General features: G+C 40.5%; 1 protein-coding gene across 5 annotated transcripts in view; it reads left to right on the plus strand.

The window, feature by feature from the left end:
* The window catches only part of LOC109416528 (short-chain dehydrogenase/reductase family 16C member 6), a 96,442-nt gene that overhangs the window by 60,772 nt on the left and 11,123 nt on the right, over nt 1-24,547 (plus strand). For all 5 annotated transcript variants that reach the window (XM_062850568.1, XM_062850567.1, XM_062850569.1 and 2 more), the window contains 5 exons: nt 11,060-11,184; nt 19,258-19,368; nt 20,582-20,707; nt 20,777-20,898; nt 20,970-21,086. In XM_062850568.1, the coding sequence (XP_062706552.1) occupies nt 11,060-11,184; nt 19,258-19,368; nt 20,582-20,707; nt 20,777-20,898; nt 20,970-21,086 (601 nt within the window). The remainder of the gene's footprint in view (nt 1-11,059; nt 11,185-19,257; nt 19,369-20,581; nt 20,708-20,776; nt 20,899-20,969; nt 21,087-24,547) is intronic.

The following is a 24,547-nucleotide window of genomic DNA, read 5'->3' on the forward strand; positions in this document are numbered from 1 at the left end:
ACTGTTATTGTGATGTTCTCTTAACATTTCGTAGAATAACGCAGCAATAACAAAACATGTTGCTCTTCGTATGGTATTTGTAAGGTATGCCCTTCTGCTCGGGGGGGGGGGGGGACTTCTCTTGGAATTACATTTAACTTTTCTCCCATAAGCTCCTATGGGAGATCGAAACTTATTCTTCGTATTCCTCGAAGAATTTCGTATGAGGAATCCTTTGGAAATTCCTTTCTGGGGATACATCCAGAAATTTTAGCTAGTGTTTCCTCTAGGATTTTTCTAAAGGAATTTCACCAGAAATTGCAGTTGTGGATTTTTCCACGAGTTCCTTTCGTAGATTTCACTTTATTCCTTTATAGATTCCTTCTGAAGATTTCTCAGCAATTATTTCTGAGGTTCCGTTAGGGACAGTAGTTTCGTCTAGGATTTTTTCTGGCGCTGTATCCAGGAGTTTGATCCAAGTATCCAAGAATTCAGAAGCAATTCTAGGTAGAATGCCAGAAGGAACCCCTGGAGATTCCAGGGGAATCTCTTGGAGAATTCACAGAAGAAACTCTTGGAGAATTTCTAGAAAATCCCAGAAGTCCTTCAGGACTTGATTTAGCAGAAACTCTAGAGCCTAAAGATTGCCCTATAGGATTTCTAGATGAAACTCCTAAAATAAACCAAAAAAGAACTTCATAAGGATCCCCATAAGATTTTTTTGGTGAAATTACTGGATGAATCCCAGAAGGGTTGCCTAGTAGAAAACTACAAAAAGGAACTCTTTAAAGAAATCCAGAAGGCATTCATTCGTGGCTGTCTATGTCCAACCTCGGTCACGCCCAACGTTCGCCAGATCTCTTTTCATCCGAGCCACCTTCCTTGCACAATGCCCTCCAGGTCATCTTTTACAGTCCGGATCTTTGGGAACACAAATTTTGCAGGGTTGTTGTCCTGCATTCTCACAACATGCCCTCCTGATCGTACCCTTCCAGCTTCCTAGGTTCGCCGTAGAGTACAGCGAGCTCGTGATTCATCCGTCTATCGTAACACTGCTGCCTAGGCTTGCCCTGTCGTTCACGGCACCTGCAGTCCACATGTACTTCGATTTTGACGCATTCACCACCAGTCCGACATTTTGCTGCTTCACGTTTATGGCCGGTGTGCAATTCTGCCACCGTTTCAAATGTTCTAGCAATAATATCCATGCCATTCGCAAAGCAGACAAATTCACCGAATTTCGTGAAAACTGTGCCTGGCTGTTGAGCCTGGCTCGTCGCATAACACCTTTCAAGGCAATATTTAATAAATGTCAATTTCTTGATTTTGCTTTGGCTGACCAAGCCATGTGGGAAATTACACTGTTGAAAATGCTTTGACATCCATGTGCACAACAGAACATGTGCTCGATGAACAAATTGAGATTTGAAATTATGAAAAGAAATCCACGTACTCCGGTGAGACTCGAACTCACGACTCCCAATTCGCTAGACGGGCGCTTCTATTCCTTCAAGCTACGGAGTCACTCGACTATCTCCGTCGCCAGCAGGCCTAGAACTGAACTCGATTCCACAATCGCACATGGTTATCTTCTTTTCACAATCCAAACCCCCTTCGGATGGGATTAGATGAACATCTAACACATTGTCTGTTGTGCACATGTATGTCAAAGCGGGAGAGGAAGTTATTTTTAATTGTCGAGAGCTTCGGGCACTGCCTTCCAATCACTTATTGGTATGGCAATTAGTGTGCAGTCGGACTCTCGACGAGTCCGACTGCACACTAATTGCCATACCAATAAGTGATTGGAAGGCAGTGCCCGAAGCTCTCGACAATTAAAAATAACTTCCTCTCCCGCTTTGACATACATGTGCACAACAGACAATGTGTTAGATGTTCATCTAATCCCATCCGAAGGGGGTTTGGATTGTGAAAAGAAGATAACCATGTGCGATTGTGGAATCGAGTTCAGTTCTAGGCCTGCTGGCGACGGAGATAGTCGAGTGACTCCGTAGCTTGAAGGAATAGAAGCGCCCGTCTAGCGAATTGGGAGTCGTGAGTTCGAGTCTCACCGGAGTACGTGGATTTCTTTTCATAATTTCAAATCTCAATTTGTTCATCGAGCACATGTTCTGTTGTGCACATGGATGTCAAAGCATTTTCAACAGTGTAATATTTAATAGCAGGCATGCGAGTCCTTGTCGTAGTCCCCGGCGAGATTTTAACGAACATCGTCGCTTTTATCAGTCTAGTGAGCTTCCCGGAGGAGCCGTTCTCGTCCGCGATTTTCCATTGCTCTGTGCGGTCGATACTGTCGTACGCCGCCTTGAAGTCGCCGTACAGGTGATGCGTTGGGACCACTTTTGTGTTATTTATGATGGCATTCAGTCATTCTTTCATCCATGTGCTGCTGTAGTCATTTAATGGATAGTTAGCAAGGGCCAGTCTTATATCAATATTTGTACAGTATTTCTGGATTATTTACCGTACGGTGAAGATCTGGTCCATAGTTGACTGGCCGTCGGAGAAGATGGCTTGTTAGCATCCCTTATTAGTTTTAGGAGACAGACGACGAAAGATAATCTAGGATCGCACTTGTAGTTCAGCAACGATGTCGAACCCGCCGTGGTCCTTCAGTAGATCGGCGAGTATGTGGGAGCTCCCAATAGTTGAGAGATTGGCAGTTCCACGTACCGAGTTTCCAATCACAACTCGTTTTCGTTCGCTAGGGTCGATACCGTTCGTCTTAGTCCGTATTATTCTGTTGCTGATTTTTCATTGTAATTATTTGCTTGCGGCTGGCTCACAGGACCGAACACCATCCTCCTACTTTCCAGAGAACCATAGAGCATAGTTGAGTTGAGGTTCTTTCCCTGGCACTCAGACATCGATCAGCCGCCTTTAACATGGGGAACAGACGCTGTTGTGAGTCGCTCCTCCTGGAGAACAAACGCTCAGGTTTCCAGAAGCAATTTTTTTCACCAACAGGTCGATCTATCGTACACCTAAAATCTTCTTGTAGAAGAGAGCTAGCATAAAGATTTAAGGGAATCATGTAATCCATTCTGCAGTACCGTGTCTTGTATGTGTTTATGGGAGGTTTATTGTTCGGTTGTCGTAGTTATGTAGCTTCGTTAGAATTACACCTGGTTGAAGAGCTTTTCCAGAACACCACAAAATTAACTGATTTGTTACTTGAAACCGGATTGGTTTTCTTTTTCGAAGGTTGCTCTTGAAATCCCGATAAGGATAATGCATAAATGTGAGCTAATTACTGTTCCCATGATTGTGCTACCCCTGCGCACCGACCAGTTATGACAGTGACCTTGCTACGAGTGATTCGTCATAGTACCGGTTTTATTCGCCAGCCGGACAACGATAAGCATGCATATGTTTGCACGCGGTGCACTTTACCTTCAGTTCATTATTTTATTTAATGTTCCACGCCCTAGCCCTTTGAGTCTTCGTGAAGGAACGCACGCATCGGTATAACCTCTGACCATCCTCGCGCGCGCCAGTGACTTCGATGACGGCAATAACGCCATCACCGCCGAACCGGTTGCCTCCTCGTCAACTTGATTCCCTCACCCCTAGTTGATTAACTTCGCACGGCTTTAATCGGTTGCATCGTATCGCGCAGCAGCAGATGCATGACTGCAATTTGTGCAGGGCCACCGGCTATTATTTTCTAGAACTACCTACTAGAACTCAAGGAAACGATGCAGCTGGGATTAATCGATTCAATGATGACATTAAAGGAAAAGTAGGATCACGGCTAATGGGGTGCCCTCCTGCAGCGAGATAAGCTATCAATTATTATTTTCTACGCGGGTAGGGATCAGTTTCAAGTTCCCGAGCTGTGGCATTTCATTGCCATTTCTCGAGTTAATGCGAACACCCTAGGAATTCAGAGAGCAGAAATGGTAGGTGAACGAAGAACGTTTCATGTTTTCCATTTCGTTGAACTTTGAGACAAGCCATTTATGAGCAATTCTGAGAAGTTGTCTGACTAAAACGAGCAAAAAATGCTCTGACTAGAGTCGCGTTAAGACATCGGGGAATATCGAGCTGCACAGCGCGCCGTGGTACCGGAAGGTCATTCGAAGAAATTTATGCTCGCTGTCGGAGCAATGTTTTCTTTTTTGTCAAGTTATACACTATTTAGGTGTAGAGCCCTGCTGCGATCTCGTAAGATCGTCCACGATGGTTGTTCCAACGAGGATGTAAAATTCTCCAATGCAACGATGACTTTTATGGCGTGCGGCTCGTCCAGCTGTGAAAATTAGTAGGTTCAGCGGATTGGTCATGGTTGTAACCCTTCGGGGGTCTACATTACAGTAAACTTGCCGCAAGTGCGCATAAACATGCTCGAAGGTCAATCTACAATGTGAGGGCCGTAGGCGCGAGGTATATCTTGTTTACGACTGCTGGTGGTCAGAGCAAGACCCAATCTCAAAGATCATGGTCGGCGAATAAAAAAGTGACACATTTATTCAGTCGGCTTACTGGGTACTTGATATATTGTTTGATATATTGTTCGCTGATGGCCACATAGCGTTCTGGGCATTTGAAGTGAATCCTTAATTCAAGGACCTTGAGAAACGACCTCCAATTGTTCAGTGTATGCGTAATAAAGCTAATATTGAATAGCAAACAAGTATGCGAACTTTGAGACGGTATAATTATCAAAATAAAAATAAAACTGACATAATGATTGATGATGTTGATGATCCTGGGCGTGTTAGTGGAATACCTGTAAGAAAAAAACGGGTTAATTAAATCTTGTTAATTCCAACTATGTGCTTGCATCCTATGACCGATACGTATGTTGACCTCAACTGTAAGGTGGTCTTCAGTATCTCGTCTGAGTCTGGGGTATAGTTGTTGGAATCAAAAAGGAACAGTATTTAACTCAATTTTAGTTTACTTATAATCAGAGCCGGAATAACAAATATGGGGCCCGCGCTCTTAATAAAGAGGATAAATTTTTGCTCATACAACATGGAAAAAATCTTAAAAATAATAATCATATTATAATTAAGTAATATGAATGTCATTGTGGAAGAATTTGAATCTAGAACAAGGAGCTAAGAATGTTGATATCCACTAAATTTCTACATAACAGATTTGAAACTCTAGCGTGAAAACGATGATAAAGATAAAATAAAATAATGAAATAAAGTAAAAAAATGCTTGTGGCATTATATCGCCGATTTGGTTGAAATTCATGATTCATAGAGAGACTGCAAGAAGAATTTTAGCTGATTTTTTTGAGAGATTCCTAGTTAAATTTGTAGCACAACCTGATGTGGCGTTTTTTCTTACGAAATTCAAAGAAAATTCCAAGGGAATCTCTTCTGCATTCTCTGGAGAAGTTGCTGGCCGATAACCATAAAGAAAGGAAACATGTTCTAACGAGATTGTTAGGAGAGATTCTGGACATCTCCAAAAAGAAAAGAAAACTCCCAAATCAAACAGAAAATTCTCATAGAAAATGTTGAAAATATGTCAATGGAAATTCATGATAAGTTCCTTCAGTTTCTAACTCAATTTTAAAAAGGAATCCTATTATTTTTTGTAAATCTTTAGCGAAAAAACCGGACAAAATTTAAGCCAATTTCTTCGCAAATTTCTCGCAAACTCTTGAAATTAATCTGCCTTAAATTCATGCTAGATTTCCTTTATAAACAAACGCTTCAACAGTTTTGGTGTTTTCCGATTTAAGTAATTCGTAAGCTATCTAAGTAAAATCAAACTCAAGAGGTGCAAATATATTTCTGAATTTTGAAAAAAAAAACCTTCAATTCTTCCCAGAACTCTGTGAAAAAAATCCTCAATATGCTTTCAAAAACTTTAGACAGAAAACAAACAAACAAAATCAGCAGGAAGTTTGTGACTCTTCAATTTTTAGAATTTTGAAGTTCGTCTAGAATTTAGTCGAAGATTTTCTTCACGGTTTGCGATAATTTAACTTGACCAATTGCAAAAATAAAAATAAATGTCAATAAGTTTTGAAGGATAAAATTAAAATTTAATAAATAGCAGGACAAATAATTGCAGTCTTTCTCAAGGGAATCACAAGACTTTACCAGTAGGGAAAGATTTGAAGTTCATGACAAAAAATCCAAACAATATAAGTAATTTGCACTACTATTTTTTTTCCTTAACATTTTTTTCCCCTAAATCCGGCACTACTTATAATGATCGATACTAACTGCATAGACGTTAAACAGTAAATGTTTGTTAGAACTTCATGCTAAATTGCCTATTTTTTAAAATTGTTGAAATGTGTTAACTTTACATAACTGAGTATCAGGTTTTTGTTGCGCATAAGTCACTGTGACTTACTTCTAACAGCTACTCCCCGTGATTGACCAAAACTATCAAAGTGAATCAAAAACCAGTGCTGGGTACCAGCTTACTGTAAATGAAATAATAATGTAAAAAAAAATATTTATGAAAAGTGACTCGTAAACTTGGGCCGACACCTCACGTGAAATTTGAATAATGTGAAACAAGCTCACCAATAAATATATCCATCCAAGTGTCCAGTAGTTACGTGCTAGTATAGAAGTGGAATTGTGCCCCTGATTGGCATTGTCACTGCAAATCACACTAACAAACTGACGATGACTACGCGGCCGAACCGAACCGAAAAAAGAGCAGTTTCTTGCCATTACACAATGGTGAATTTTTCCATTTTTACGCTCTTAATTTCTAGTTTGTAGGATTGAGCAATGATGTCATCGGCAAAGTTTATGAACATGACCTGCGCTAAGTTTTCGGATCAACCCCCTAAAGGCGAGATACAAAAGATCTGCACCTTTTTGCTCCTAAAAAAGATGTTTCTGCCGAAAATTCGATGAAAAAAATCATAAATTTACCAATACCTTGTCTCATTGATGGCCCGACTTACATTTTGCTGTATAAGAGTTTTAAAGAGTTTTCTTTATATATATTTGTATTTGCTTTATAAGCTATTATGCAGCTATTTTTGTTAGTAGGGGTGTTCGGCAAAATTGTTTTAAAAACGTGTTTTTGGAATTGAATTTCAAACTCTCTATCTCAAAGGTCTCTATCTCAATCGGTGTGAAAATTTCAACATTCACTTCTTCAGCAAAGTTTCTCACTTTTGGAGCGATTGATTTAAATACTCAAACTTTCAAAAGATGGCACAAAAACAAGAATTCCCCATGACCAAGAGAACAAATCTGCCGATAAAACCCAAAGTCATCCTAGTCCTTTCAATACTTTTGCAGGTGTTTCTAAAAACTAAAACTTCTGGAATTTAATCATGTATTTCCAACAAAATTCATGCGTAAGTTCCTATATCAATGTATGAAAAACTAAAAAGAACAGACAATGAACCATAACTACTCATAACTAAGCATCGGATACCGGTATACCGATAAAGCATTTAGATAATTGTGGATATGGAAAACATCGGTAACATGGTGGTAACATGTGGTGCTGGTGATGGTGTCAAGTTAGGTTCCTGCTGAACTTGATGACTCGCATGAATTCGAAAAAAAAACTTCAAACCCCACAAATCCTACCTTGATTCTTCAGTTTCTGGCAGAAACCTTGGAGTTGAAAACTTCGTCAAAGAAAGAAATTTCGAAGTTTTGACTAACTTCTGATGAACTGCGTTTAACAGAGTTTTAAAGTTTTTCTGCAATTCAATAAATAAAAACGCCTCATAGTAAACTAAAAAAAAAATCCATGAATAATTTTGAAAATTGCCAATAAATAAATAGGGGTGGAAGCAATAATAAACTATGAAAGTTCCATAAACAAATCAAAAACTGCATAAATAAATCTATATTTCCCATGTACAATTGATTTTCGAGCAATAAAAATGTCAGAATTTTCACAAATAAATCAAAAATTGCAATAAAAAAATAAAAATATTTTTTTTAACAAAGCATTTCCAACATCCTTCTAAATTACAGAACTTTGATAAAAATTTAATTAATAATCGCTTGCTGTCCGAACTCGCTAACGCTCGTCGGACTTTAAAAAGGGATAACATCTCTATATGCATTATACCGGGCACATTCTTGGATCTGAAGATTGCCTAGAACCGAAGCGACGCAGTTACGGCGCGTCGGATTTCGGAAACTTCGGTGGCCTTCTGGCGCCTCGGTTCCTCAATCCTCTATGCGGCTTTACAGCATGGTTCGGACCATAATTTTATCAAGAATTGCATTCAAGTTAATTGCTCGTTGTTTCGTATATATTGCTAAATTATCAATTGCTTTTTATGTTTTTCAATTGAGAATTTTGAAATTTATTATGGAAAAATCGGATTTATTTATGGACAATTTAAACTTTTTGGTGGAAAATATGCAGTTTTTGCAATGATTTTTGATTTATTTATGCACTTTTTGATTTATTTATGGAACTTTTGTAGTTTATTATTGCTCTCACCCCTACTTCTTTATTGGCAATTTCTGATTTTGTTATGGAAAATTATCATTTTTTTATGAGCCGTTTATATTTTAGCCGTTTTCATATGCAACACGTTCGACGTGCAAGCAAATGGTCAGAGTTTCAATTGACAGACCTAACACCATCACCATTTCGTCAAACCTAAATGAATCAATCTATCGTCCCTTTTCTGAACAACTGCAATAAAGAAAGGATAGTTGGATAACGCCCCACGACAACATCACTCTCTTACGGACTGATAAACAACACTGCAACAACAACATGAACAAAAATACAATGTTCTCATCGTTCTATAGTCGAAAGTAGAAAAGAACGCAATATCGAAGCGCTTAGTATCTGCACCCAAGTAACAAAATTAATTTTATTATGCTTTTGAAGTATTCTTCAACACCTGTTCTTTGAAACCATGCATAAACCAAATCGCTCTGCAAAACTACATTAACTCAACTATAAACCTGTCATAAGACCAAAGCGGCCCATCCTAAGACGCTCTTGGAGAATTGATTTCAAGATTCTCTTAAAACTTGTTGTACTTCCCAAGATGTCCTCTAGGCGAATTAATTCGCAATTGCTCTCTCCTTGTAGAACTCTTCAAGTGCACGATAAAACGATAATAATTTTTTCAGTGTTGTTGCTGTTGCAGCTTTTATGTCGACAGAAAACTTTGGTGAATTAAATTGAAAAAAAAACAATGAAAATGACACATTATTGTATTTGGGATTGATTTACAAATTGGAAATTGGAAATATTTCCGTGATGTTATAAGGATGCCAAATTCCAAGCAAAATTCATCGCATTGCAAGATACTTCCAAAAATTGCAATGCGCTTCGATTATAATGCACTAACACTAAGTATTTAAAATGAAATCCAGGTCGGTGGTCGGCCCATTATCGGTGGTTTTAATCAGCATCACCATGAGATCGTCCTAAATTTCTTTCAACTAATGCCAGAGTTAAAAGCATAACTCGAGAATACTAGGATTTACAACATTCTCAATGCAGCCTGGTTGGCCTCCATCAAGAACGTCTTAAATTTATTTCAAATTAAGCAAGGTTAAAACCCAAGTAACACACTTGTCACCGAAGAGTCACGGCGGCGCAGGTTTTTGTTGCGCAGAAGTTACCGTGACTTACTTCTAGCAAGTAAGTGTTTATTTGTTAGAAGTAAGTCACAATAACTTATGCGCAACAAAAACCTGCGCCGCCGTGACTCTTCGGTGACAAGTGTGTTACTTGGGAAAGTATTACTTAAGAGTAGTCAGGTTTATAACGTTCTTGATGTAGGTTTATGCAAACTCCGCCGCGATCGTCGTCATAAATCTCTCCGCCAAATTTTAAACAAACTTCGTGGACGTCGTGCGATAAATTTAATCATCAGCCCGATACCGTTGCCACCCAGGCAGACTTTTTCGGGAACCGGCCTTGATGTGGTGCAACGCCTTATTCCTCCGGTCCGCATTTCCAACAAGTACGTATTTGATTATTTGATTCCCATTTGCACGGGAATCGACGTTCTGGATGGCCAAACCAATCTCATTTCAGATGCTGATACCGAAGGAATTTGAAACTGCACCGCGTCGAGGTTGATTTTCCGGATAGATGTTCTTGATTGGCAGCGATAATGAGAATCAAAATCAGTAGTTGGAGTTTTTTTATTTTTCATGTACCAAACTGTTCTCCTGCGAGAACAGTTGTTCTTGCTCAAGAATGATTGATCGAAAATAACTACAAGAGCCTTATAAAACTGAAAATTACAGCTTTTGTTGTGTTTATGGTTTTATGAACTGAATCTCAAGTATTCTTGGAGGTGTTTTTAAAACCCATATAAATCAAGAATAGCTGTGCTCAGCTGAAACTCCGATAAGGTTAACAATATGTAATGTTCCGATAAAACTATCATAAAAACAAATTAAACCAAATAGAATCACTTGGGCAATATGATAAACAAGAAAAATATCATTATTTTTTTTACTTAATTAACAGCTCACACCCTAGACCTAGTGGACGAATGTTGTCTAAAAATGTGAGAGAAAGTGAATTACAAAAACACATCTTAGCATCTGCTCGATGTTGTACATCCTGCATGCAACAAGCAGTTGGAAATGATATAAAATATATGGCCTATACTCACTCATTCCTAGCCGTATTGAGGATATGTGTGGAAAGCCAAAATGAGCCAGTTCATTTGTGCCGAAATAACTTAAAATCGATTAGAAGAGAATAAATTTTCAATTACAAAAAATATTTATCGATATTCGATTGATTTTTTATTATATCTGAATGTTTTGCCAAAAAACGAAATCCTTTGTTGCTAAATTTGAAGAGTTCTAAAATAGGAACATGTCAAAAACGGAAACCCACTGTATGTATCAAATGATGTGGCCACTCCAGGACACCAGGCTTCAATTCCGCTGGAGCCTTTTTGGGATCACTTCTGGTTTTCAATCAAAACATGTGCAATGCTTTGGGGGAATCGACTAAAAAGTATAGTCGTTGAGATTGCCAATCAAAGATCAAATTGAAACGTCGGGCGTAAGAAAGATACTTTCGTTTTAATCGGTTGATAGACTGAAAGCCGAAAAAATCCCCCAGATCAAATAACTAATTCATGTATTCCTTCTCTTTACAGGCATCGATGAAACGGTGAAAATAGTTCAGTCCTTGGGTGGATTCTGCAAAGGATACAAGGTGGACATTTCCAACAAGGAAGAGGTATACAGATCAGCAGATCTGATTCGAGAAGAAGTCGGTGATGTAAGTATTCAAGCATAGATAAACTCACTTTGGTAATCCCCATAATTCTCCAAAAATCAGTGTAGAAACATGTGGATTTAGCTCCAAATTGGTGTCGGAAGTAACTTCATTGACTTCCGCTGGCTTTCCTGTGCGTTAAACATATCGTCGGAAGTAGTGCGCTGAATAGAGCATCAGATTCACTATATTGCGCACTACTTCCGACGTTATGTTTAACGCACAGGAAAGCCAGCGGAAGTCAATGAAGTTACTTCCGACATCAATTTGGTGCTAAATCCACAATATTCATATTTTGTAACAAAAAAAAATATCAAAATATGATTGTATAGGTTATCTTGAAAAAAAAAAATACATCAAGCGTTAAACACAAACTACGGAAAAACAGGGAGTTGTTCTCACTATTATACTAGGGAAATACGAGCATCGAGTTCATCGTTTTCATAACGCATTAAAGGAACCTTGACGTCACACTTACACAGACCCATCTTTGTATTGCGCTGGCGCATGTTTTTTATTTCGTTCAGAAGAACTAATCTTGCTCTTTTGCAGAAATTTCAAAAAAGTTCATCTTTGAGTTATTGGTGTGATATTCATTGATTTTTTGAATAACACATCAGCATCACATTAAGATGCAACATCAAAATGTGTACAATTTGATATGACGATTAATTTATTGCACTTTCCCGCAACGATCAGATGGTTGGTGACGAAGTAGTCAATCGAGCTTCATTATTCAACATTCTAGAAAAATACGCTCGCACTTGTTGTTCATAGGCCGCAAGGGTGTGTGAGATTGACATCTTAGAGCTCAAGGAGAGTTTTTTAATGGCACAAATGTCCCAAATGGAAGATAACGTGCCTCTGGAGCCGGCCTTCTGATACCTGGTTTAGGTGGGGCTTCAAATCCAGTCCTAGTTTGTTGATGCGCCGGACTTGCGATACGAAGTCGTGGGTTCGAATCATGGTTCGAATACCTCTTAACCCGGGAGCAGTCGCGTCGTGTACTGAGTACACACACCATGGTACACAGCGTGAGCGCGGCGTCGCTGCAGGTAGTCAAAGGCGCGACTGCTCGAGGGTTAACCAAGCGGTAATTTTTCACAAATTTATCTCTCAATTTGTCAATTAAACGCACTTTGCGTTCAAATGCTTCAAGGTTTTACTTATGTCTATAATATATAAGATATAGATAATTTCGATTGTCCGGGTATGTCAGATGGTTAGAACCATTTGGCCGGTCACCTGTATTCTGAACAGACCCGCATGCAGAATACAGAGGCTATCGGCCAATGGTTCCAACAATATGGCCTGTGCTCGATTTCCTTCTATAAGTTGCTGATCAACGAACATCAGTTTTATTTTATTTGTATTAACAAGATGTTTAGCCCTTGGCTAGTTCATCTTGGGACCCACGCTTTACTTCCCTTTCGAAGTGAGTTTGTCGATCCCAGGTCCTCGGCGTGATAGTCAAGTATTCTGTTTAACCATCACGCCAGGTCCGCTCCACGAACATCAAAGAATTTAACTATATTCAGATATGTATTACTATAAATAACAAAATACTGATGGTTTTTAACATTCGCTGATCCTCAAGTATCAGAAAAGTTTGCGATCGATTCAAGTGCAACAGATCATTTGATACACGATTTCAATTGTATCGTATTGTATTGTAAAATCGAACTCAACAATTCAGTTATCAACAACGCCTAGCAACATCACATAAAAATTGTGTAAAGATAACGCCGGCCGTTTTTATACGCACACGACGACAGAGCAACCGGAGCGGTGGCTATTGCATGATTTAATTACATGTTTGGAGCAGGTTTTCTAATTGATTGAACCGTGAGAAAATTACTTGAAGCGTGGGGTTTGGTAGATATTTGCCAACATGTGTAAGTGATTGCGTGTGGGTATGTTCTACAGAACGGAAGTGAACATATCTGTGGCTACACTTTTGTAGGCCACCGATTACAATCACTTTGTCTTGGAACGTCGGGGAAACTTTTACGAGTTCAATCACCTTGCGATTGCAATTCTAGTGGGATTTGATAAACCGGCATTTGCACTATTTGAAATGAATAATTCAACTCAACACTTTCGAATTCATCCGTCAATCTGGTGATGCATTGTTAAGCATTACCAGTTGCAAACATGCATCTCGACCGCGCTAGATTGAATCTTTAGTGCACTGTTGCATTTAAAGATCGTAATCTTAAAGTGTTCAGCATAAGTATTGATTGTTTTGTTCAAAGATAAAGCACATTCAATAGTTTCAGACCATAAAATATCATACGTGACTGCCATTCATTCAACGTCCGGTGCTAGGACTTCAGATTAACCTTGCAGTTGCCGCTTCTGAATGTCGGAGTTCCTATATACCCCGAAGCCTCTTGCAGTTTCCTACACAGAAAGCATAATAAACCAGTGGCCAGGTCAAATTTCTGTCGATTTGCTTGATTTCGTTGTTGAGGCTGCGCCGCCATGAGCCTCTGGGTCTGCCTCTGCTGCGATGTCCTGCTGGGTTTCAATCTAACGCTTGCATGCAGATTTCGTTTCCGCCCCTGCGTAGAGTGTGGCCGATCCACCTACACTTTCGCTCCCGAATTTCTGTCTATATCGGCTTTTGATGACTTCGACGATGGAGCTCCACGTTGGAGATCCAATTGTGAGGCCACGATGCACGAATTATGTACCGCAGGCATCTATTGATGAAGACCTGCAGCCGTTGAGTGCTCTCCACTGAATCAGATAGGGTATCGCGCCACTTGGGCGGTGGCTTCTATATTCGTCTGTTTTCCACTATAACTCAGTCAATTTTGAACCAATTGACTTGAAATGTTGTACACGGGTAGATACTATACCTATCTCACCACATTCCAAAAGTTGTGTCAATTGGTTCAAATTTGACTGAGTTATAGTGGAAAACAGACGAATATAGAAGCCACCGCCCAAGTGGCGCGATTCCCTACACACCAGTTTTCACTGGCGTATGGCAGCACAGATTTCACGTTCGAGTTAAACATTCGGATTTTGGTGCGTCGACTGATCTGGTTGTTTTTTCATACATTTCTTAAACTTGCAAAAGCAGCCCTCGCCTTCTTGATCCGTGCATCTGTGACGATTTTGGTGTCGCCATCGCCATTTGGCTACCAAGATATTGGAAGCTTTCAACATTATCCACTGATGGCCCATCTACCGTAAAGCTGGAAGGGTTGACCGTGTTTACATCCTACGATTTGGTCTTGTTGACGTTGATATTAAGACCTGCCGCTGAGGAGCGATTGGCAAGATCATCGAGCTTGCTCTGCATATCAGAGCGTCGTTGAGCTAGGAAAGCAACGTCATCAGCCAGTTCGAAGTCATTTAGGTGCTCCATGGTAATGGGCTGCCACAGCAATCGACGATATGGTTCATGGTCAATCGCACCTACCAGGATCTCGTCGATTACGATGAGGAACAGTAGCGTTGTTAGCTATACACTATACATACATCCTTGCCTCACTACAGTAACGACCCGGATGGGATCGGACAAAACACCGTTGTGCAGTACTCTACACGAAAATGCCCTGTACTGTGCTTCAATGAGGCCGATGATTTTCTCAGGCAGACCCTTGCGCCTGAGGGCTTCCCACATGTTTCCGTGATTGAGACGGTCGAAAGCTTCTTCGTAATCAATGAACAACTGGTAGAAAGACTATTGGAATTTATTGATTTGGTCCAGGACGATACGGAACGTGACAATATGGTCCACACAGGATCGTCCGGCACGGAATCCTGCTTGCTGCCGTCGGAGAGTTACGTCAATCTGCTCCTGTATCCGGTTAAGGATCACTTTGCAGAGGACTTTGAGAACGATACACAGTAACATTATGCCCCGCCTATTATCGCATACAGTCAGGTCACCCTTTTTGGGTACCTTTACTAAGACGCCTTGCATCCAGTCGGAAATGTCGCAGAATAATTGATACAGTAGTTGTGTGGATACTACGGGGTTAGCTTTGAGCATCTCATCTGATGTGCGATCGACTCCTTCGATACCATGCTACGGATGGCTGTTTCTATATCTTGTACTGATGGAGCTTCGGTGTTGACACGGGTAATGCGTCGAACCCTTGGCGGATCATGCTGAGGTGTTCATAGCGTGGCCGACACTTTAAAAGGTTTCCAAAGTGCTCGAACCAGCGTTTCAACTGGTCAGTCGGGTCGGTCAGTAACTGTCCAGACGTGTCTTTCACGAGCATCGTAGAATTCATCTTGGTCCCACTAAGGCGACGTGAGACGTCGTAGAGGAGACGGATGTCGCTGGTTTTGCGGCTTTCTCGCCTTCGTCGGCTAGGGAGTCCGCCAACGCTCTTTTGTCCCGTCTACATGAGCGTTTCACTTCCTTCTCGAGAGCCGAATAGCGCTGACGGGCTACGGCTTTGGCTCCTCGTGTTTTCGCACGCTCTATCGCGGCTTTGGCGTTCCTTCGCTGCTCTATCTTCCTCCAGGTATCATCTGTGATCCACTGCTTTCTTCGGGTGCGTAGCTCACCCTAAATATTATCGCCGGCGGCGATAAAGGCGTTCTTGATGGCGCTCTATTGATCTTCTACGCTTCCACCTTCTGGGATATTCGCAGCACGGTTCTCTAACTGCTCGATGAAGGACCTTTTCACCACAGCGTCTTTCAGTCGGCGTGTTGAACCGGTGCCCGATTTTCTCCTACTGTCGATGGATCATAGCAACGCGCAGTCGGATCTCGCCGATTAGAAGATGATGGTCAGACGCAATGTCGGCGCTACGTTTGTTCCGCACATCAAGAAGGCTCCATCTCCATTTTCGGCTGATGCAGATGTGGTCGATTTGTTTTTCCGTGACGCCACCACGGGAAACCTATTGTGCACTGGTCGATGACGAAAGATCGATCCCCCAATCACCATGTCATTGTTACCACAAAACTCTGCAAACAGGTCTCCGTTTTCGCTCATTTCACCGAGAACATGGCGTCGGCGTTCCATGACGTGCTCATAGTCCGAGTTGTTGGAACCAACCTTCGCGTTGAAGTCCCCCATGAGGATCTTGATATTTATCACCTTTCGGAATCTTGTCCACGACAGCATTCAGTTGACTGAAAGTTCTCTATGTCTTGCAATTCGGCAACATTGGATAGCGCGTAACATTGGATCATGGTAAGGTTTCGAACCCGTGTTCTGAGTCTGGCTACAATTATCCCACTTCCCACTTCACGAGCGCAGCGTGGGCGTGAGCGCTGAGTAGGGAACCAACTCCACGGTGGCGAGGAGCGTGTTCACCTCGTAGGCCAGAGTATAGCAGATTTTGACCCGATGCCAATCTGTGTTCTCCAAAGTTCGGCCAACGGATTTCGCTCAGTCCTAGGATCTCAAGCTTCATACGACATGCCTCATTGGCTAGTTGTGCCAGTTTACCATGCTGGGCTAGGGTGATAACATACCAAGTTCCAGTTCTTGTCCGTTGTGTCGCGCTAAAAGTCGTTACTGTTGAATCAGTTCGTAATCTTTCATTTTCGGTTTCTGTAACGGTTTTTTGGTTTCGGAAACAGTAGGTTGTTGGCCTAAGGTCCCCTATCCACCGTGGTGGGGCTACCACCTTGGATCTAGCTGGGCGTGGCACGGCATTTCTTACTCAGCCGTTGGATGCCAGAACCGACGCTGTTTGTTAACAGACGCTCGGAACGTACCTCCTCAATGTAGATGAAGTCAGAAGGACAACAGTGCCAAGGCTACACTACCAGCTTAGCACACAACTCTTAGCTGGCGGTCTTTGTCATCGCTTGACCCGTGGAAGCATGAGGTAGGAACTTGTGAGGACCAGATCTATGTTGAACGCTTTCCTTATCGACTCACCGTTTTACAGCCCATAATAAGGATAATACAAATTTCATTTTGGCATTTTTATCTCCACCTCCCCTTCAAAATGTTTTGGCTAAATTTTATACTTTTTGAGGGGTATTCATCAAAATTCTCTAACGTTCTGTGGCTATATGGGCCCTTCTGTTGCTGGGTCATTAGGCCAAAGGTCATTAGGCCGAAGGCCATTAGGCCGAATGGTCATCAGGACGAATTGAAAGTTATCCGTTGTTTTTACCTTTTCCAACAATTTTTTGCTAAAAACTAGTTTAACAATGAAACTAGAAAGAATAACCTATGTTTTAAAGAAGGAAAAATTTATGAATTGAATATCAGCAGTTTCAGCGCCAAAAACTATTTGAGCAATAACACTAGAAAGAACAGCCTATATTTAAAAGAAGGAAAAAAATATGGGTAAAATATCAGTAGATTCAGCATCAATAAAGTATCTTCGTGCCTGTCACACGATACACACATGCAAAATGGTCATTTGCAGAGGAAGCTCTCAGTTAATAACTGTGGAAGTATTCATACAGGGGAAAGACAAAATGATCGGGACAGGCAAAATTTTCACTTTTCAAAAAATGTCTAACTAACTGTAACTTTTCGAAACGCGCATCAAATATTCTCAAATTTTTACTGTGAGTTCATCAACTAGTTGGGCATCAGTGGTCGAATTTTGAAAAAGATCGGACCATTCTTCACTAAGTTATAAAGATGTTTGGAAAAGGTAAATTAATCCGATAGCCAACTTTGAGCTGTTATATCTCCGGAATCATTGAACCGAATGCAATGAAATTATGACCATTTATGACTTATATAATGAGCTATGAAAAACCTTTGACTTAACTTAAAATTTTTAACATGGAAGAAACTTATAACGATAAGATTATTTTTCTAAGAAAACACCAAATTATCCAAAACTTCAACATCGTTTCAAAATTCAAGATGTATATTATAGTTCATTTAATTTCTTTCTAATTGAGTTATATATAAATGTGTTTTAAACAACATGGTCGCCAATAAATTGAAAAAGTAATTAAATGCATATTAAAAATAGACCAATTTACTAAAAAATCGTGAAAAAAAATCGCTATAACTTTTTCTCTTAGTAAAAATTTTAACTTAAGTCAAATGTTTTTCAGAGTTCATTATATATTATCCGGAGATAATACAGCTCAAATTTGGCTATCGGATAATTTTACCTTTTTCAAGAATCTTTATAACTTCGTGGAGAATGGCCCAATCTATTCCAAATTTTGACCACTGATACACAACTAGTTGATGAACTTACAGTAAAAATTTGGGACTATTTGATGCACTTTTCGAAAAGTTACAGCTAGTTGAACATTTTTCGAAGAGTGAAAATTTTGCCTGTCCCGATCATTTTGTCTATCCCCTGTAGAATACTAAGCTGAGAAGCAGGCTTTGTCTCAGTGGGGACGTAACAAAGCCGATGAAGACGTAACGAGCAAGAAGAAGATCCAATGACCATTCGGCCTAATGACCTTTCGGCCGAATGGCCTAACACCGAATGAAACGTTTAATAATTGGATCAAATCATTCAACATTGCGAATGAATCCCATAATTTAAAACCTCTATAATAAATAAAAAAAACAAACTTCAACATTAGGAGTTCAAATGTTTTGATTTCTTCAAGAAGATGGGATTTTAAGAATTTACACTTGGTGTTCAGTGGATATCTTTCAATTACCGTGGAATAATGCACGTAATAACAAATGACAACAAAAATTCCAGCACATACTTTTGCACAAAAATTTTATTCGTATAACAAAATTACTGTTTCAGCTGTAGCCTTTATGCACATTTTGAATGATCTAGCTCATCTTAAATATATGTTTTAAATTCTCTTCGATAATTTTTGTGTTTTCTTGAGTAATTGGGTCAACTCAAGAACCAATTTCGCATTGCTATTTTCATTCTACGTCAATTTTGTTAATAAGATTGCTGCCCATTACCAGCTTACGTACACTGCACCAAATAATTTAAATTATTCAAATTCGGATCAGATAGATCACATTAACTGATACCGGTATTACGTCAGCAAATGTTATTAAATTTTCGTTATTTTTTGCATTTTTTCTCCATCAACACTGATTACTGGTACCGAAATTAACCTTGAAATTGTACGCTGATTGAACATTGTTCTAACTTCATCTTTCCCGTCCATTCTTCCCCACAGGTATCGCTGCTGTTCAACAACGCGGGCGTTGTCTCGGGCAGAGCACTACTCGACACTCCCGATCACTTGATCGAGCGTTCCTTCAACGTAAATATTATTGCACACTTTTGGGTAAGTATGATCGACGCGCCGCGCCATGCGTCGCCGCCGGTGTCTTCTTGACCTTGAATAAAAATCAGTGTAATGATAATGAACACCCATCTGTTTGGGTTTCCTCGATGGGAATTACTGATTGGATTCCGGCTTTTTTCTTCGTGCGCTCAAGAGTTTCGCCAACAAAAGATTGATGATTAAGTGCTTCCGTCGTCGTCGGCGTACTCTTCGCCGTGTCGGTCTTCTAACGCGCGAATCTGCCTGATTCTGCCTGGTCATTGTGCTTGACATGAAGGGTGCTTTGCGCGTCCCGGTCACTAGCCAGTCAATGTGAATAGCACCCGTCTAGTTGAGATTCTTCTCGCGCGAAAGCTCGCGCCGAGTCTGGTCACCAAGAACGTGACGAGAAATGACAAGAAGCACTCCTCCAAGAATTAAGTTCACTCAGTGGGTGAACGCAGAAGGAATGCCAATTGAATCAGTCAGTAGTCCTGTTCAACGACGCAGGTTGAACTTGCTCGAAGTTGCTGCATCTTGCTCTTACCCATTTGTCATCAAACGGGTAAAGCGAGATGCAGCAACTTCGAGCAAGTTCAACCTACGTCGTTGAACAGGACTAGTATCTTCGAGAAACCTAAAACTTCCAATTGGTGTTTGTTATCATTCTCCTAAAGTGAATTGATCTTGTATTTATACTGGACGTTATAATAAATAGGTTCTTCCTAGTCTGTTCATAGTTATATTGAAGACAAAATATATAATGCAAAAGATGGAAAGTAGAAGGTACAACATAAACGATACAAATTAGAGGAATAGATGGTAGAACTAGAGGTAGAAGATTCAAAATTATTAAAACAATGAATATTCAAAACAGAAAAAGAAAATAAAAGATTGAAGACTGAAATAAAATATATAAGCAGAAACTTGAATAAAGAAGATAGCAGATCAGTATAAAAAGTAGATTGAAGATACATAATGGAAAATGGGGGGAAGATAGAAAACAAAAGAGTAAAGAATATGAATGGTAGAGGATACAATATAACAGATGGAAAACAGAAAAAAGAAGATAGAAGATTCAAGATACAACTTTGATGATGAAAGATAGATGTGTGTTACATTTAAAAAACAAGCCCTGTATGAATTCAAGATTGCGTCACTTTAGTTATTTCTACAATTACCGTATGAACCACGTGTATTCCATACCTTTCTTCCGTCTTTCTACCTATTATAGACCACCAAAGCCTTCCTGCCGGCGATGTTGGAACGTGATCATGGACACATAGTGACGATCGCTTCCCTTGCCGGTCACGTCGGAATTTCCAAACTGGTGGACTACTGTTCGAGCAAATTCGCTGCGGTAAGACTGCGGAGAGGCTTGGGGCTGATTCACGGCGACCATTGTCTAACTACTATTGTTGTTTCACAGGTTGGTTTCGACGAAGCCCTGAGGATAGAGCTGGAGTGTATGGGAGCGCATGGAGTGTTCACGACCGTGATCTGCCCTTACTTCATCCAGGCGACGGGGATGTTTGACGATGTGAACTCTAGGTTAGTAGCAACTAGGGGGGTTCTTTATTTGTTTTATATGTTTTGTACCAACATACAATCTAACTTTTTAGGTGGGTTCCTACGCTGGATTCCAATGACGTGGCCGATCAAATCATTGAGGCCGTTCAGAAGAATGAGAAGTATGCCATCATTCCAGGATACTTGAGGTGTATGTTAGCGGTTAAATGGTATGTAAAATAGGTGGATCAACTCTTGTAATTCCTCTTATTTTCAGGATAGAGCAGATATTAATTACTCGCCTCGCAGAATTTTTCTAGGGATTTCTCTAGAGATTTCTATGGTGATTTCTCCAGGAATTCTTAGTGAGATTATTCAAGATAATCTTCCTGGGATTCTTCCAGAAGTTTCACCGGTGATACGTCTAGGAATTAATTTAAAGATTTTAGCCAAGGATTCCTCGAGAAATTCCTCATGGGTTTCCTCCAGGAACTTGTTTTAGCCTACCTCCTTGATTTTCTTTAGGATTGCTTAAAGCATTCTTCGTAGTATATATTCAAGGAACTTCTTTTAGGATTCCACCAGGTATTCCAGATGGGATTTCATGAGATTTGCTATCTTTCGAAATTCTGGACAGTTCCTATTCAGAACTCTGGACGAATCCTGTTCAGAATTCTAAACGAAATCATTTCAGGTTTCTTGACGAATCAGATTTTGGATCAATCATGTTCAGAATTCTGGACAAATCCTGTTTAGGGTTCTGGACGAATTATGTTCAGAGTGCTGCTCGAATCCTTTTCAGAATTCTAGACAAATCCTGTTCAGAATTCTGGATGAATCCTGTTCAGGGTTCTCAACGAATCAGATTTTGGATTATTCCTGTTCGTTCAGGATGCTGGGACAAATCCTGTTCAGGATTCTGAACAAATCCTGTTCAGAGCTTAGACGAATCCTGTTCAGAATTCTGGAGGAATCCTGTTCAGAATACTGGACGAAACCTGTTCATGGTTCTGGACGATTCAAATTTTTGATGAATCCTGTTCAGAATTCTAGACTAGAGCTTGGACGAATCCTGTTCAGAATTCTGGATGAATCCTGTTCAGGATTCTGGACAAATCAGATATTGGATGAATCCTATTCAGGATACTGGGCAAATCCTGTTCAGGATTCTGGACGAACTCTGTTCAGAGTTTCGACGAATCCTGTTCAGAATTCTGGACAAATCAGATTTTGGATGAATCCTGTTCAAGATACTGGACAAATTCTGTTCAGGATTCTGGACGAATCCTGTTCAGAATTCTGGACGGATCCTGTTCAGGGTTCTGGACGATTCATATTTTGGATGAATCCTGTTCAGAATTCTGGACGAATCCTGTTCAGAATGCTAGATGAATCCTTCTCAGGATTCTGGACAAATGTTTTTCAGAATCCTGAACGAATCCTGTTCAGGATTCTGGACAAATTATGTTCAGTAATCTAAACAAATCCTGTTCAGTGTTCTGGACGAATTCTGTTCAGGGTTCTAGATGAATTCTGTTCAGTGTTCTGGACAAATCCTGATCAGGGCTCTAGACGAATCCTGATCAGAATTCTGAACGAAATCTGTTCAGGGTTCTGGACGAATCCTGTTCAGGATTCTGAACGAATCCTATTCAGGATTTTCAACGAATCCTGTTCAGGATTTTGAACGAATCCTGTTCAGGATTTTGAACGAATCCTGTTGAGGATTCTGAACGAATCCTGTTCAGAATTCTGGATGAATCCTGCTCAAGATTCTGGATAAGATCTGTTCAGAGTTCTGGACGAATGCTGTTCAGAATTCTGGACGAGTCCTGTTCAGTCTTCTGGACGAATCCTGTTCAAGATTCTGGATGAATCCTATTCAGGGATTTGGACGAACCAGATTCTGGATTAATGCTGTTCAAAATTCTGGATTAATCCTGTTTAGAGTTCTGGATCTTTGTTTAGAAAGCTTCCTTGGATTTCCTAAGGAATCCCCTCATGGAATTTCTTCAGGAATACCTCCAAAATTCCTCCAGGGATTCACCCGTGAATTTCTTCTGTGTTTTTTTCAGGAAAAGCTTCACGGATTATTTTGAAAATTAATCCAAGGATTCTTCCTGGAACTCTTTTTAGAATTCCTTCAAAAAATCCACTTGGATTTTCTTCAGGAACTCCTCCAGGAATCAATCCAGTACTTCCTCCAGGAACTGTTTAAGGATTCCCTTAGGAATTACACTTGGTATTGCTTCCGGGATCCCTTCTGGGGTTTCTTCGGAAATTCATTCAGGAACTGCTTCAGGGATTCCTCAAGGAGTTCCTCCACGAACTCAGGATTTCTCCAAGAATTCCATCTGCGTTTTCTTCAGGATTTCATCCTGGGATTCTTTGAAGAATCCCTCTAGAGAATAACCCGCGAATTTCTTCTGTGATTCTTTCAGGAACAACTACATTAAATAATTTTAAAAATTCCTCTAAGGATTCCCCCAGAAACTCTTTTTGGCATTCCTTCAGGAGTTCCTCTTGGAATTCTTTCAGGAACTCCTCCAGGAATCAATCCAGCATTTCTTCCATGGACTGTTTTGGGATTCCCTTAGGAATAACTCTTATCAGGTATCAGTAGGTCGGCTCAAGAGGCACGTTCTCCTCCATTTGGGAAATTTGTGCCATCGCCATGAATACGAGCCTATTCATCATTTACCTGAGGGAGAGCGAAGGGAGGAATAAGGGATGGGATAGGGAAAGGGAAGGTAAGGGAATAGGGTCGACATAATCGCATAAGCGTGCCACAACGGGTTCAAACAGCGCCCTGAAAAGGGCACTGTAAAAAGCGCATAAAGCGTAAAGTAGGAATAACTCTTGGAATTGCTTCCAGGATTCCTCCTGGGGTTTCCTTAGGAACTCCTGCCGAGATTCCTTCAGGAACTGCTACAGCAATTCCTCAAGGAATTCCTCCACCAACTCTTCTTAGAATTCTATCTGCGATTTCTTCAAGAGTTCTTCCAGGGATTCCTCCAAAAATTCCTCAAGGGACTCCTCCACGAAATACTTCGGGGATTCCTCTAGGAATTATTCCAGGTATTTCCTTACGAATAGCTGCAGGAATTCCTCTAAAAATTCCTCCAAGGTTTCCTACATAAATGTCTCTAAAGATTGCTCCAGGGATTCCTCCAGAAATTCCTCCGGGAGTTTCTCTAGAGATTCCTCCGGGAATCCCTACAGGCATTCCTCGAGGATATCCTCCAGGGATTCCTCCAATAATTTCTCCAGGGCTTCACTCGGAAAGTCCCTCTGTGATTCTTTCTGGAATAACATTTTTTCAGGCATTCCTCTGGGAATTCATGCAGGGATTTCTTACCAGAATTCCACCAGAAAATCCTCTAGGAATTCCTCTAGATATTTCTCCAGAAATTTTTCTTTCAGAAATTCTTACAGGCATTCCTCTATGATATCCTCGAGGGATCCTTCCAAGAATTCCTCCAAGAATTTCCCCAGGGTTACCTTCATACATTGCTTCAGGACTTCCTCCAGGCATTTCTCCAAATATTTCTCCAGGAATTTCATCAGGGATTCCTCCGAAAATACCACCAGGAATTCTCCTAGGCATTCTTCCAGGAATTAATCCAGGTATTCTTCCAGGGATTTCTCCTTGGATTCTTGCAGAGATTTCTCCACGAATTCATACAGCGAT

The sequence above is a fragment of the Aedes albopictus genome, chromosome 2, assembly GCF_035046485.1.
Source record: "Aedes albopictus strain Foshan chromosome 2, AalbF5, whole genome shotgun sequence".
In the NCBI taxonomy this organism is placed as follows: Eukaryota; Metazoa; Arthropoda; class Insecta; order Diptera; family Culicidae; genus Aedes; species Aedes albopictus.